Source organism: Ammodytes marinus (genome assembly GCF_949987685.1).
Source record: "Ammodytes marinus genome assembly, chromosome: 5".
In the NCBI taxonomy this organism is placed as follows: Eukaryota; Metazoa; Chordata; class Actinopteri; order Uranoscopiformes; family Ammodytidae; genus Ammodytes; species Ammodytes marinus.
The window spans coordinates 6,800,141-6,816,080 of record NC_137234.1 but is presented as its reverse complement, the minus strand read 5'-3'; the positions used below and the strand labels follow the sequence as shown (position 1 = coordinate 6,816,080).

Below are 15,940 nucleotides of genomic sequence, written 5' to 3'. Positions count from 1 at the left end.
GCACTGACCGTTCTCCTTGAAACAATGCATTACAGAGATGTGTGAATTAATACAATTCTTGATTTATTGATAAATGTAAGAGAGGTAACCTTAAGTTAAAGGCGGCAATCCGTTGCAAGCAACATCGCACAAAAATTTCTGAGTTTGCAATTGTTCTTGAGGAATGCTAACGTCGGTTACATCCCAAGTGATGTTTTTTTTTTAAAGACAGTACACACAAACAAACACACACACACACTCGTGCATGTTTTATCCATAGAAGAAGTCACAGAAAATATACATCAGTACACAAATAATTTAGAGGTTGGTGATAGGCTGAGAGAGAGGAAGACTTTCTGAGAATTAACCCATCCACGAGTAAGAAAATTTGAAATGCAATACCTTAGTTAGTTCCATACTGGTGATTGTGAGATTCTGACTCTCTTTAGAAAGGTGTAGTCAGTGATTCTGGAGAACGCTTGTTGTCAAAATCACTTTTCGTCAAAATCCGAGAATCCTTTTTCCATTCTGTGTGTGTGTGCATGCACTGAAAATAAATCTGGTGTTAGTACAAAAAAAGTGATTTAACGACAAGTTTTTTCTCCAGAATGGCAGACTCCACCTTTAAGGAAAAGTTAGAAATGACAAAATAGCTATCAATTCCTGCTTCTCTTGTCATCCATAAACCTTCGATATTTTTTGATTATTATTCCTAAAGATCCATGATGGCTGAATCCACACTTACATATTTACATTTTCATCATCATGAAAAATAAAAATAAGCCATCCTGCATTCCCTGTTAGCGCTGAAATCAATAGAATAGGCTCAGCCCATTTAAGGAAAAAAAAACAGTATGTATTGGTGTAGACTTACTTTGAGTAAAAACATTTATTTTACGCAACATTTTCCAGTTTTCATATTAGCGAGTATAGCTTTGGTTTTTCATTAAAAAACAACTCTTGAGCGAAAAAAAACACACGTAATTTAATGATAGTTAAGTGAAATCCAATGATTTTATCTAATCTAAATGAAATTTGATTGAAATGGATTGAATGTTTAACACTTGGAAAACCGTCACGTGATAACAAGAAAAAAATATACAATATTTATGCAATTTTTCTAACACCACAGTGAGGATTCTCTTTCACAAAAGATCTTTGCAATTTTTTTGTTTAAGACCAAAGACGAAGATGACTTAAAAAAAAAGGAAAAAAAAAGCACATTATTACAATCTGACATTAATGGGGCAAACTTATTGAGAGTATTTTTTTCAAATTGAATAATTGATCAAAGATTTAAACTAATAACTACTAAACAAATTATTTATTACAGTTTTTTTTCTTCCTAATTAGATTGAAATTCTGCGGCGGCGGCACACATAAATAGGATCAAAAACAAAACAAACAAATGCCTTCGAAACTGAAAATAAAACACAATGCCAATGATTGACAAACAGAAACACTTCATCTCGTTTATATTACAGGATCCACGGGGGGTTCCACTGTCGGTGTGCGGAGACACAGAAGCGTACAGCTGCACCCACAGGAATACATGGGATCAGCATTTCAGCACACATACATACATACATACACACACACACACACACACACTACACTGAAGAGCATTGCCAAAAAGTGCACAAAAATATACAAAGCCATGACACACAGTAATAGCAGTCAGTCAACTTCATTCATGCTTTCCACCCCCCAAGAATGCACTTGATATCTGACTTTCACTTCGAATGTTTTTTGTTTTTGTTTTTTTCCACTCAAACAGAGTCAGACGAAGGCCATGCTGAAGAAGAGAAGCAAAGTTAACGTGGGGAATTAACATGTGCATCGATAGTAGGGGTGAAAGGAGCGAGGCTAATAACATTAGCCGCACCTAGCTCAAGGTCGATACATTATGAGGTTCAATTATTATTCGCAACCTGCTAACGTCAACGGTCAGAAGTCACAATAACCGCACAGCTACTTTGGTGCACAACAAAACTAGTTTGAGAAATGAATTTTAAACCTCCCAATTCATTCAGAGTTGTTCTACAGGTGCATCTAAAAAAAAAAAATTTGAATATCATAGAAAAATCCATTCAAAAAGTGACACTCATATATTCTAGATTCATTACACAAAGTGAAACACGTCAGGCCTTTCTTTTGTTTTAATTTTGATGATTATGGCTTAGAATTGTATGGCTAAAAAAAAATCAAGTATCTCATATGTTACATAAAACCAATAAAAAAAAATCTCAATACAGAAATGTCAAATTTTCTGAAAAGTATGTTTATTCTAGATTCATTTCGCTGTATGTGTAATTAATCTAGAATATATGAACGTTGCACTTTTTGAATTAAATTACAGAGAAAAAATGTAAAACTATTATTTGATATTCTATATATTTTTTTTTCAGATAAACACCTGTAGACCTGATAACATATGGACCTCGGCCTGTTGACTGCAGCCTGTGTTCAGCTCAGACAGACGTTAGTTTCCCTGGAAGGCTCCCTGTGCCGCGGAGGAGGCCGCTCCAGCCGCCGCGGTCTGGAAGGACTTGTTGGTGAGAACGCCCTGAGAGAACTCCTGCTGAGCCTTCTGGAAGCTGGCTCCGGTCCGCCGGTACATCCCGTGCACCTGGAGAGGAGATTGTGATAGTTAGGGAGAGTGGTGGCCAGGCATGGTACCATAGCCACAAGTATTTGTGATCAGTAACCAACAAATGCAAATTTTAAAAATATTAAAAAGGTCCAACGAGGAACTTTTAAATATTTCTGAAACGGTCTAATTATTATTTTTTATATCAACAATGACAACGTAATACGAGAAACTCTGTCTCTTTATAACACAAATGCTATAATAACTGCACCACAAGCTGCTGCACCCTCCAAACTTACTCCAGACTTAAGTTAAAGATATATGATCATTTTAAAAAGGTGCTACGAGGAACGTTTAAATATTTCTGAAACAGTCTAATTTTTCCTCTGATGATCATGAATGACATGTAACAGCAAACGATACCATCAGTTCAAGGAAAGAACGCTATTTTTATATAGTTTTTCTTAATGCCTTTGTCTCACCCAGGAACAACAGCTGGCATAGCAAAAGCACTACCGCTTTTGTCCAGAGGGGATGCTAGAATCAACACAAACTGAAAGTTCCCCAGGGCACCTTTAACAAACTCTCACCATCTTGAGCAGGACGACAGACAGCACAGCGCAGACGGTGAAGAAGACGGCCACGATGATCATGATGGCGCCCACAGCCTTGTTCAGACGGAAGCCGGTGAAGGCAGCGATCCAACCACTGCAGACAACAACAACAACAGGACTTATTAAGTTTAAGCTGATCTTCTAAACAACAGTATTTGATGACAGTACTGTATGACACATTAAACAGGGGGAAAGTTTACAGTAAACATAGAGAGAGGAAGAACATGTTGAAGAAGCAGAAATGAAAAGCAGAGAAGAATCAAGAAGAAGAAGAAGAAGAATTGTCAATCATAAAATAGTGTTTGTTTCATTTCTACGAAAAGAGTATTTGGGCCAGGGATGAGAAAGAAAAATGAGAAGCTGTTTTTACTTATTTATTATGCACTTTAAAAGGTGCGAACACACTGCACTCCGCGGTGCGGTGGTTAGCCGCGCGAATCGCAGGTTCCGCGCCGCGTGATCATATTGGGTCATATTGTGTCCGCCGCCCGACCAGAGTAGCCTTCTCTACTCTGGGGATATGCTGGTGCTGGTGCTAACTGGTGCTGAGAGCACCAGTCTGCTGTGCTGATGGTGCTTTACCCAAGCTAACCGGTGCTAACTTGGTTCATAAAGCAAAACTGATAGCTGTACACAGCAGGCAACAGACACATAGGCTATTCACAGAACTTATGGGATCAAACTGTGACTATAATGTTTTCATCCATCTTAATTTCCTCTGTCCGTCGTCCCGAAGTGAGTGACGTCGGGAGGAGCTCAACGCTGATTGGCTATCGAAGCGTGGCCGGCGGCAAAAAGTTCAATATTCTCAACTCCCACGGAGCGCTGGCCGCCCATTCGCGCGGCGGAGTGCAGTGTGTTCGCACCGTAAGAATACATTTGAAATGTTGAGAATAAACTCGACAGTTACAAAAGATGTGACACAATTGGAAAGTTGTTAAGATTCAAAGTCCAGGGATCTTGAAGTACACAATACAATTTTTTTTTTTTTAACTTTCTCCTCCAGTTTTTCTCTCACCCCTGGCCCTATTACTCTTCTGTACATTTCATAAGGAACCTCATTCACAATGAGAGTGGTGGCTAGGCGACTGAGAAGAACAACAACAACAAAAAATAAAGGATCACAGACAGCAAGACACACACATAAGACCACAGACACAAAATGGCGGCATCAGTGAAGTGGAATAGATTGGAAAATTGGTGCTTTGCTTTGTGATTTGCATCTCTTTTGCAAGGGAAGAGTTACAAAATAGGAAAAGAGGTCCCATTGACTGTGTCTGTTATTATGACATTATGCAAAGTGCCATTATGAAATGAGAAGCAGACAGACAGACAGCCAGACAAGGGTCATTCTGGTAAGAGCCAATTTGAAAAGGAAGGGACTTTTTTTCTCAACGTGAATTTATGAGCCCACTTTAAAAAGGTTATAACTTATAACATCCGACCCACATTAGCATGTAAAAATGCACGCGGGCACGCACACAGGTAAGAATGTTGATACAACATTATTGAGGTTGGGAAAACTTATGGAGTTCATGTAAGCACTTTCAGTTGCATTTGATTGCATTAATGCGTAACAATTGCAGTATTATTTTACCAGCACATCTGTGGTGTGTAAAGCCCAATTAAACCAAAAGAAAAGTGTAGAACAGGACAGCACAGAGAGAGAGGGAGAGAGAGAGAGAGAGAGAAAGAGAGAGAAAGAGAGAGAAAGACAGAGAGGGAGAGGGAGAGAGAGAAAGAGAGAGAGAGAGAGAGAGAGAGAGAAAGAGAGAGAGAGAGACGGTAGCAAGAGGCAGCGCAGCAGGGACTTACAGCGCCGGCAGTAGACAGACAGGCAGCGGCTAGAGGCTGAAGGGTGAAAGTCTCTGAGAAGAGATGGAAGGAACGCAGAGAGTGAGAAAGAGAGGGAGACCAGCAGTGTACAGGCCAGCTGGTTGGTAGATATACCTAAAGGTGCATTTAGTGATTCTGGAGAATGCTTGTTGTCAAAAGAATGTTATGTATCACAATTCCCTTTCTGTCCGTACAAAAAACCATCTAGTGTTCACACACAGCCTAGTCTCTATAAACTGCTACGTGAACCATAGCTAGCAAACATGCCCATTAACAGAGCTAAGGCTGTGTATTAACCCCTAGATTTTCTTTTAAGCGCACACACCTAACCGATAGCGGATCGCGAGGAGATATTCACTGATTTTGACAGAAAGTGATTTTGACAACAAGCGTTCTCCAGAATTGCTGACTCCATCTTTAATTAAGGGAAAGAACCAGATGTAAACAGAAGACTCATTTCAATCCATAAGGAGGAATGGTGAGGCTGATCATTTAAACAGGTAATATATATATTAACATTTTCAGAATATCTGTTATTTAACAAAATACACCGATTGATTTGATTGTGAATCAATCATTGTTTATTTCATGTTTATGTCTGGCCATGTGTTTGTTATTTACAGTGGGATTTGTGTAGAAAACTGTTTTATTAATTCAGTTAGTCACCAAATTTACAAACTAAACGACAGGGATTTGGAATTCACTTTTAGATTACATTGTTTAGATGTCAATGATCGAGGACACAATCCAAACACTTAAATTAAACAAACCTTCAGATACATTACATACAATACATTTGATTTATATAGCGCTTTTCTCGCACTCAAAGCGCTTAAGCGTAGCGTGAACGTAGTGTGACTGACCTGTTTCCCCAGTAGGGGATGCCCACAGACTGGATGATGAAGATCACCACTTGGCAGAAAAACACAAAGAAGAAGAAGAAGAAGCTGAAGGAGCTGTCCGTCCTAGGAAAAAAAAAGAGAGAGAAAACAAATAATTCACTATTCACACTTCTAGAGAAATCATTTTGATAGGATTATGGACGATTAACAAAAAAAAAAAAAAAGATTTAACACACGAATGACCAAGGCTCAATCCCAATTCACCCCTTTGCCCTACCCCTCCGAAATTGCGCGTTCAAGTGAAGGGGTAGTGGTTTCCCATTTCATAGGGGGAGATTTGTCTGCCTACCCCTCACACTCTGTTTGGAGGGCCAAGGGGTAGGGGTACGGGTGAAAATGAGGAATGGGATTGGCCCCAAGTCTTTAGCGAACTGTGCATTAAAGGCCTACTTCACCGGTGGGAATATGAAGGTGTATTGAATTCTGAGATCCTATGTAGTATAAATGTGCAAAAAAAATTGAAATTGGTTCATCCTAGCCTGAGAAAAGGTCTCACTGTCTAACCCTACATTTATCTTACTGTGATGTCACAGTAAGAGAAATGTAGGGTTAGACAGTGAGACCATAAAACACTCTTTCTGCCTTTTCTCAGGCTAGGATGAACCAATTTAAATTTTTTTTTGCACATTTATACTACATAAGATCTCAGAATTCAATACACCTTCATATTCCCACCGGTGAAGTAGGCCTTTAAGGTGAAAACAACTTTGCACATTTCTTTTTTTTGATGGAACAGACAAGTCAACTAGCTTGTATTTGCGAAGGCCAAACAGCTACACCACAGAGTCATATGTATAAAGGGAGGGAGGGCGGCTGACTCACTTGAAGGCCTTGTAGACGGGCCGATACCAGCAGAGGAAGGAGCAGGGAGTGAAGAGGATGAACCAGAGAATGGACAGACCAAAGTCCACGCCGTACGCTGCGTTGGTGGTGAAGTACGCCAGGCATGCCAACAGGTTCAGGAACAGAGTCACACAGTTCACTGCACACGCACGCACGCACGCACACACACACAGACAGACAGACAGACAGACAGACAGACAGACAGACAGACAGACAGACAGACAGACAGACAGACAGACAGACAGACAGACAGACAGACAGACAGACAGACAGACAGACAGACAGACAGACAGACAGACAGACAGACAGACAGACAGACAGACAGACAGACAGACAGACAGACAGACAGACACACACACACACACACACACACACACACACACACACACAGGACAGAGAGGCAAGAGGCCATATAAACAATTAGAATAATGATAATAATATCAGGACAATTGAATAATTATAGATATTACCAGTACTATAACAACAATACAACATTGGAGATGATTTTAGTCCAACAGGGCTAGACAGTTAAGGTTGCCACTGGAATGCATCTTGTGAAATTGATAAGCAATTAGTTTTTGTCTTTCGTTGCAATCAGTGGAAACCAACTTAAATAGAAGTAAAACGTTAATAAAGTTTTAGTATTGAGTGATGTATAAATATTGCTGCTACAGTGCAAACTCTGCATGTTGCCGTTGCATACAGGCTTATGTGTAAGAGACAATGGCAGAGCAGGTAATGTTGTTTGACTGTAGGGTGAGGTCTGCTGGATCTTCAAATAAAGAGTTTAGCTCATGTATTAGCGCTGACAGGCTACAGGACGGATCCGGCATTCAGGAAGAAGTGTTTGCTCTATTTACCTATTATAGGTTCATTTACAATAGAACCATTAGGAGATTAGGTTTAAATCGCAGCGATTAGACACTTATTAAAACATACTTCTGAATATTATATTCCATTTCTACCAAGTCTGTTCTGACAAATGCCAATAAAATCTACAAACTGGTCCTTTAAGATTGAAATTATGTAAAGTATCAGATAAACCATAAACTTCAGAGTATTTTGTTCAGTTAATGTAGTATGTAAAGTGTTGAAACAGTTGTTCCTTTTTCCACATTTTTTACAGCATCAATGTTCCTACTGTGTATTAACAAGTCATTTGAAGTGTATCATATGAAGAGTGGCCTTACGCATCCAGAGATAGTACATCATCTTGCAGACTCTCATGTATTCTGGAGGGATCTCCTCTGAGAAGTCCTGGTAGAAACAGGGTTTGATGGGGAAGCTTTTGGGCAGCGGAGGCCAGTTGTTCTCTTTACCGCCTGAAATAAATAAATAATAATAATTGTATGTAAACATTGTCAGAAAAGAAAACATGGTGGATTTATACAAGATAATATACTTTCATTTTATTTCTTCTTTATTTCGAACAAATAAAATGTTTTCTAAAAAAGCAAGTGTGACACGGCATACATAAAACATTTAAAAAATAAAAATTAAGTGCCATTAACAATATTCCTAAATAAATTAATCGTATGTGTCCTAAAATGAGCAGGAGGAAGCCAAAGCTTATTAATTACCACCCCGTACATCCTAAAGTAGTGTTACTCTTAGCAACAGGGAATCTGTTGTTACTATGTTTTATTTATTTTTAAAACAGTGACATATTTCTATCAAATGACAAAGAGCTTAAAGTAAATAAATGTAGTTCCCTTTAGAAAGATTTTAAAGTCAAATACACACTAGTAGTTAAAAGGTTTGGGAGTCAATAATGACACTCCTATTCCAATGCCATCATGTCATCTTATTACTTACACATTACAGATCAGGATTATATTGAGAGAAATATAGGGGGAATATACTATAACAAGCAGAATTTCTATAAGCTGGCAGAGAAACACAACTGGCCGATTTCCCAAGCCACAGGTTCAACACAGTGTGAAGCAGCCATTGCAGCAGTTGGCTAAGACATTGAATGTGTTATATTTAAGAAGTGCAGCATGTGTATGTATTCAGTGCATGGACTGTAGGCTCTTGGCATCTGTATCATTTGTGTTTATCGCACTGTAAATTAAAATGTAAAAAGGAAAATACAGAAAAATGTCCATATCAAGTCAATCGAAGATGGAGATTGAAGTTAAAATGATCTAAATTACAGTAAAATGAAGAAGAAAGAAAGACGATTGTTGCATCTCAGCTGCTGTCAACTTTAAATCTTGGTATTTTTACTTAATAAGAAACTTAAACTACAAATCAACACCACAGTTTTGTTATTCTGTGTTGATGAATAATATGCACGTTTGATTGACAAATTACATTGATTCAGCACATAGCAGGGTCCACATTCTATATTGTTTACTTGTGCCAGTAAAGTGTGCTGTTTCTGATAGTACTGCAGAAAGAAGGGGAGAGAGGAACAGTTATTGGTTATCGTGTGTGAGTGTGAGTGTGTGTGTGTGTGTGTGTATGTGTGTGTGTGTGTGTGTGTGCGTCTGTGTGTGCGCGTGCGTGTGTGAAAGGACCTGCGGGTCTGCTCTGTAGCTCCTGCTCTCTGCGGTCCAGTTCTGCAGCCTTCCTCTCCAGCTCCTCCTGCTGCCTCAGCAGATTGGCCTGGGCTGCAGCCGCCGTAGCCTGGGGACCGGGGAGATCCAAAAAACACTTTAGTAAACACACACACACACACACACACACACACACACACACACACACACACACACACACACACACACACACACACACACACACACACACACACACACACACACACACACACACACACACACACACACACACACACACACACACACACACACACACACACACACACACACACACACACACACACTGTACGAGGCATTGATCTTGGTGACATTATAGTGCAAGAGACGCATCAGCAACTTTTCCACTTGAGTTTCACATTACAAATGCTAAAGATACAACAATGCACACTCATTCACTTCACCTATCAGCCTGTGGTTTGTTTAAATGGTAGACGGAGCCACTGTTAACTGTATCATTGTTGTTTAAATGTAGAGCATTGCAAATGTTTTCACAAAATCTTCATAATCCAAATCAGTCTAATTGTCATGTAGGAATTTTCTCACATACAACACATTTGCCATGGTCTGTTGGTGCACAATAATAAACATAAAAATAAACTTAGTAAAGGCATGTCAAAAAATATAAAATGTATAATAAAATATTATCAAGAAGTATGTGCAATTATCTGTTTAAAAGATAGATATCATAAAGGCATACATGTATTTTTAGGCCACGATAATGTAAGCCAGCCCAGTTCAAAAATCCATATTTATACATGATGTCTGACTTGGCAAAAAAAAAAGGAGGACACAGTTGTTTTCTGTAGTGCGTTTCATGAATATAAATGAGGTTATGGGCCGAGCAAGAGGCTCACCCTCAGTCTACTTCAGTGGAGTAGTTTGAAACTGCAGCAGATAGATGGAGAGAGAGAGAGATAGAGAGAGAGAGAGTAGGTAAATGTTAAATGGACTCCACTTATATATTTCCCTGGTTTTTCACAGACCCAAAGCACTTTACATTGTTTTGTAAACATTCACACACACACACACACATTCATACACTGATAGCAGAAGCTACCACGCAGGGTGCAAGCAAACTATCAGGAGCAATTTAGGGTTCAGTGTCTTGCCAGGGGACACTTGGACATGTGGTGGGGAGATGGGGGATTGAATCACCGACCCTGTAACCCAGTGGATGACCAGCACAGCCGCCCTTACTGTATATATATCCAGTAATCAGTGACGTACCTGTGGACTGGGCTCTGTAGAAGGCTGTAACACGGCGGGCTGGTAGGGAGAGGTGGAGGCCGGCGTGGTGTGAGTAGCTAGGCCGTCCTGGAAACATAACAATTAGAAAAACACTTGAGATGATTGTGATAACAAGTCAAGTGTAGTACCAAGTATAGTAACATCTAATTCAGTTCAACCACCAGGGACTAGCTTTGAGAAATGTGCAACACTTCATACAGTGTTGTACCAAATGATTTAGCATAGCCAGCATGATATCCCTGGTGTTGAACTAATGCTGGCCATTGGGAGCAACAAATAAAAGAAAAGCCAACAGTAGATACAGACTGGGGAGTGAGATGTCTTACTGTGGGGTGGGCGGGGAAAGGGTTGTACTGGTCCACCGGCTCGATGCTGGAGTGGGTCACTTGTGTCACAGAGGGATCCTGAAACACAACAAAGAAGCATCATATCAGTCTGTCAGCTAATCACATGTATCTGGGCTGAAACTGGCACTTAAAAAGGTGCTACGAGGAGCTTTAAATATTTCGGAAACAGTCTCATTTTTCCTCTGATGATCATAAAATCACATTGAACAGCAAATGAGACCATCTGTGCATAGAATGCCATATTTATATAGTTTTTCTTAAAGCCTTTGTCATGGGTATGCTCACCAAGGAACAGCAGCAGGTGTTTTAAAAACACTACCGCTTTTGTACAAAGGGGGTGCAAGAATTAAGACAAACTGAAAGCTCCTCGGAGCACCTTTAAATAGCCTACATTGTGAATCCAATTTTAACTGCTTGATTTCTTGTCAGTTTTTCTTGCTTCTTGGACAGAGCTGCTGGAACGAGGTTTATTGTCTTATTCAAGGACACAAATACCAAAGAGGCTTGGAGGATAGACTGCATGTTTGGGATCTTGGTGACTGAATTTAGGACATTTCCCCAGACACTCTCCCCATTTTGGTGAGGGGTTAGCAACAGACCAGGGAAGTTATACAATGTTTCTTGGCATTTATGAATATATACTGTATATTAGATAAATACTATAACCTTGAGCCTTGATATTTGACACACACACGCACAGACGGCATTAGGCTTTGACCATGTCATAAAATGAAGAACAATAACCAGCTATAATATTATTTCATTAACCTTTATAAAGCTCCTGGTGAATTATTACCCAGGAAGGACCATTACTTAGCGGACGCTAGGCTAGTAGGTCCTTAGTGGAAGTTAGACATGGTAAACATTGATTGGCTCAAGTGTATGATCAAAGACTTGTGGTGTGAGTTTGTTGTGTCTAACTGATAAGAGGACTGACTGAGGCTATCAAAGGCTGTAGTTAACTTCTCAGCTAATGGAATCCATGAATTTTCCCAAGACATTCCCTGACCAAATCAAAGCAAAAAAAAAAAACTGCATGGCTCACTGGATTTTCAACACCATTTTCCAGTTAAAAGTTGATACAATATTGGTAGATCTAGACTCCAGTCCTGCAGCCAAGCCAAAATATAACACATTTATCTCACAACAATATGGGGGAACTACCCCGCCAGCCTTTGATGTTCCCCTAGTGACACAGGGAGAATATAAACTCCTCCGAGAATATTTAAAATTCCCTGATAACCACAGTCTGGACTTTAAATAAACATGCCTTGAAATTCAAGAACTGTATGACGTTTAAAAAATGATAAAGAGCAACAAAAAAAAGTAGCAATTATATCTCATATTTATTACAATTTTTACAGTGGAGCATTTACCATTTTCCCTTTAAAAATATATGAGTACAGACCAACAACCAACATTATGACTCTACAACACGTCATTCACTCTCACTGGCCATGTGACTGACTGAGACCTTACTCACTTCTACTTATCTGCACATGACACACCTGTAAACATTCCCAGCAGGAAACCCAGAGAGATGCCTGGGAGCAGTCTCACTCCTCAACACTTTTTGGGGCAAAAATGTGACTAAATAAACTGTTTAAAAGCAACTATCACATCCTTTTAGGGTATTTGTCTACTGCCAACTTGAAAAACACATCTTCTAAAATATCATCTTGCTCAGGAAGGTTTTAAATGTCTTAACAACACTTTGTTGATCACCACAGTCTGTGTAGAAATTCAAACCAGTGTGTTTTGACACAGCATAGACAGCGATAAATTCAATTGAGTTGATGGCTGAACCACTAAACCTCAAAGAAATAATAGGGATTCAGTTGGGACAACCCGGACAAGCCAAAACAAGATGTTCAAACTAACAGAAGAAGGGTGTGGAGAGGAGACACAAAAGCTCCATTGGTAAGAATGTGAAGACACTTAGATTGTTATTTATTGAGTATGGAAATGTTACTAATTCTAAACTAAAAAAAGTCTCAAATATAATTTGTGATGAAATCATAATTATCTTCTGGCCTTAGAGTCTATTTACCCAGAGACCCAACATCGCTGTGGTAACTGTTAAGTGCCTATAGGTGTGACTGTCTTGTTTCATAACTGGAATTGGATATTGCTACAAAATAAGACTTAAAGTCAGCTGCCTTTATATTGCATATTGCAGCTCTACAGTGCAGCTATCCATTTGTAAAAGAACATGGTCATAAAAGCGCTGATTGACTATTGAGGGAAAAAGCATGAATTGTTTAAAGGTGCACTACGCAGCTACAGAGAAGGGGTTGTTTACATTTGCAGAGCCTGCAGTTAGTTTACAAATCCTATCATCATAAATCAAAAACACAATTATTTTGAGGAACCTGGAACCAAATGTAAGACTAGAATATGTTTTTAAACCAAACTGTGGGCCCTCCTCCTGTGAACAACAACAGTGAAACAGTGACTTTTCAGGAAGCTTTCTAACTTCAAACAGTGTTCCAAGGGATCACATTTTCCTTTGAGGAAAGTTTGTTTATTCAGTAATGAGAATATAGCTTAGAAAATGTTCACTTCTCTGACACACCCAAAGTTACATAGTGCACCTTTAACTCCATAGTCAAAAAAGGAGCACATTTTCAATTATTTTTAAGATTTTCAAATTCTGAATTGAATCTCTATCAGAGTTGGTGACATAAAAACTTTTGTCAATGTCAGCGCAGATTGAAAATTCATAGAAATATAATCATATTAAATATAATATAGTGAACGGCTGCACTAGAGCAGAGACAGCATACTCCAGCTGCCTGGATATTTATTCAGCTCCTTCCACACCCAGCAAACACACAGTGGTCATCACGGACGTCACAGCTCCACACTGCACCTGATATGAGCTCAAGGCTCTGGACTAGTGACAGTAGTAGGTCTGCAGGGCTTTTTATGGAAAATGAATCGAAACAGATATTTAGAATCGATGTTATATTTCCCATGACATTTTTTTTTATTATAAGAATAGCATTATTTGCACTGATGGTCTCATTTGCCGTAACATGTCATTTCTGATCATCAGAGGAAAAATTACAACGTTTCATAAACATTTAAAAGTTCCTTGTAGCTTTGTAATATATTAACAAAATTGTGGATTTTTCTTCAATATCTTTCACATCATAATCATTGAAAGACCATAGCTGATGCATTATTTAACTAATACTACTTTTCAAATAGCAACATGTAAGATCATGTATTGTGTTTGCAAGAGATACAAGTTATTTATTTTCTACGGCTTGAATAATTTACCATCAAATATAAGTGTACTGTGTGTGTGAGGTCTAATTGCCCTTGGCTTGAGCTATAACAACTATTAGTTTTACTTGAATTACTTTTTTAAATATCTCATTAGCTTAGAATATAATCATGAAATATTCTAGCACACAGACCTAATGTGGTGCTGTAACATTAATTAGATTATTGTACAGTATTCAAAGGCAGTGTTAGAATCTGTGTGTTTGATTTGCTCAGTGGTCACATTTTATAACCGGCCCACACTGTACAAATGCGTTATAATTACATTTATTTTATGTTGCATGTCCAGCCCGGGCCAAATTTCTGAAGAACGTCCTTGTGACACAACCGACATGCTTCTGACATTCAAATCACAGGAGTTGTTGAGGCTGTTAACCAATTGACTTTCTTGCAATGATTCAAATTTCGCTATGTCGCAGTTCACACTACATATTAAGAAATAAAAGATGGAGCATTATTTGAGTTTGACTTATATAAAAAAAATTAAAAGATGAGATTTCTCGATGTCTTTGCTGCTTTAGATGTGTTTCTCCCAAACTTTATGAATGTCTAATATATTCGATCACTGCAATTCCTCTTTAAAGACCCACATTAGCACAATGTTATCAATAATGAATTGCCAGCAACTGATCCAGAATTCATCATTCATCTGAAACTTGATGACAATAGGCTACATCTCCTAAGGATAATCTGATTTCAAAAAGTTGATCAGTAAGTCCACTTTTATATCATTTTACATATAATGAAACTCTCACACTGTAGCGAGACACTTTAACATGAAACCAAGAAGTGTTCAATTCTGAAAATTCAACAAAACTAACTGTAGGCTACACAGCAGGCCAACACACACACACAATACAGTTATTCATCTTTTGAAAGACTGAATAGACTTCCATGCTGTATCATGTGGGTTAGACATTATTGTCAAAGAGCAAACTAGCAACACCAATGGAGTAGTTAGCCTGGAATTAGATGTTTTTGGATCATGAAGGTGAAATTACAGAACTCTAAAAAACTATCAAATCACACCAAACACATTAAAAATCCTTACAACGTTACGAATACACTTTAACTTGGATAAGATAGTTTTAATGTGGCTACAAATAAGGTTTGACACACATTCCTCGTTTGCTACAGTTTAACTTCCTGCAACTAGGCTAACAGGATGCCCCGCCCTCTTTGCACACAACGCCCGCTGATTGGTTTAAGGACTGTCAATCACGTCATCTTTATCCAATAGCTTTACAGAGAAGAGTTGAACCTCCCCGACATCCACCCAGCTAGTTTCCTGGCTGCCTAACCACGAATGATATGTCAGCAACCAGCAACTTAACAAAAGCTAAGAAACTACACACTTACATTGAAAGGGTTATCGTTGGCAGGATCTGCGAACGGGTTACTATCAAATTCCGACATTTTGATAAATCTGCGTGCTGTTTTTAGTCGTCTCTGGACAGGGGGAAACACAACAAACTCTTCTCTGTCGTTTGAGTTGCCTCTCCTGCCACTTCCTCGAATGAAGTTTACTGCGCATGCGCACTGAACCAGCTGGACAGTGACGTTTATGACACATCCACTAAAGCACGAAAACATGTAAATTGTGTAAAAATTTGAACTTATTTTACTGACGTTATGTCTGTATTCATTAGGTTCATGGTTTAAAAAAAGTAAAAGAATAATAACACTCAAGTCTGTCATTCAATTAAGATGGAAACTAAGCCTGTATAGC

General features: G+C 38.8%; 1 protein-coding gene across 1 annotated transcript; it reads right to left on the bottom strand.

The window, feature by feature from the left end:
• Nucleotides 1-421: 421 nt before the first annotated feature.
• scamp2 (secretory carrier membrane protein 2) lies at nt 422-15,720 on the bottom strand. Its single transcript, XM_080027355.1, has 9 exons — nt 15,571-15,720; nt 10,900-10,977; nt 10,553-10,639; nt 9,287-9,395; nt 7,955-8,086; nt 6,744-6,903; nt 5,883-5,984; nt 3,160-3,277; nt 422-2,608 (listed from the first exon to the last, which is right to left on the bottom strand). Exons 1-9 carry the CDS (start codon nt 15,625-15,627, stop codon nt 2,462-2,464), a joined length of 990 nt encoding a protein of 329 aa, XP_079883481.1. The 5' UTR covers nt 15,628-15,720; the 3' UTR covers nt 422-2,461.
• Between the last annotated feature and the right edge of the window lie 220 nt (nt 15,721-15,940).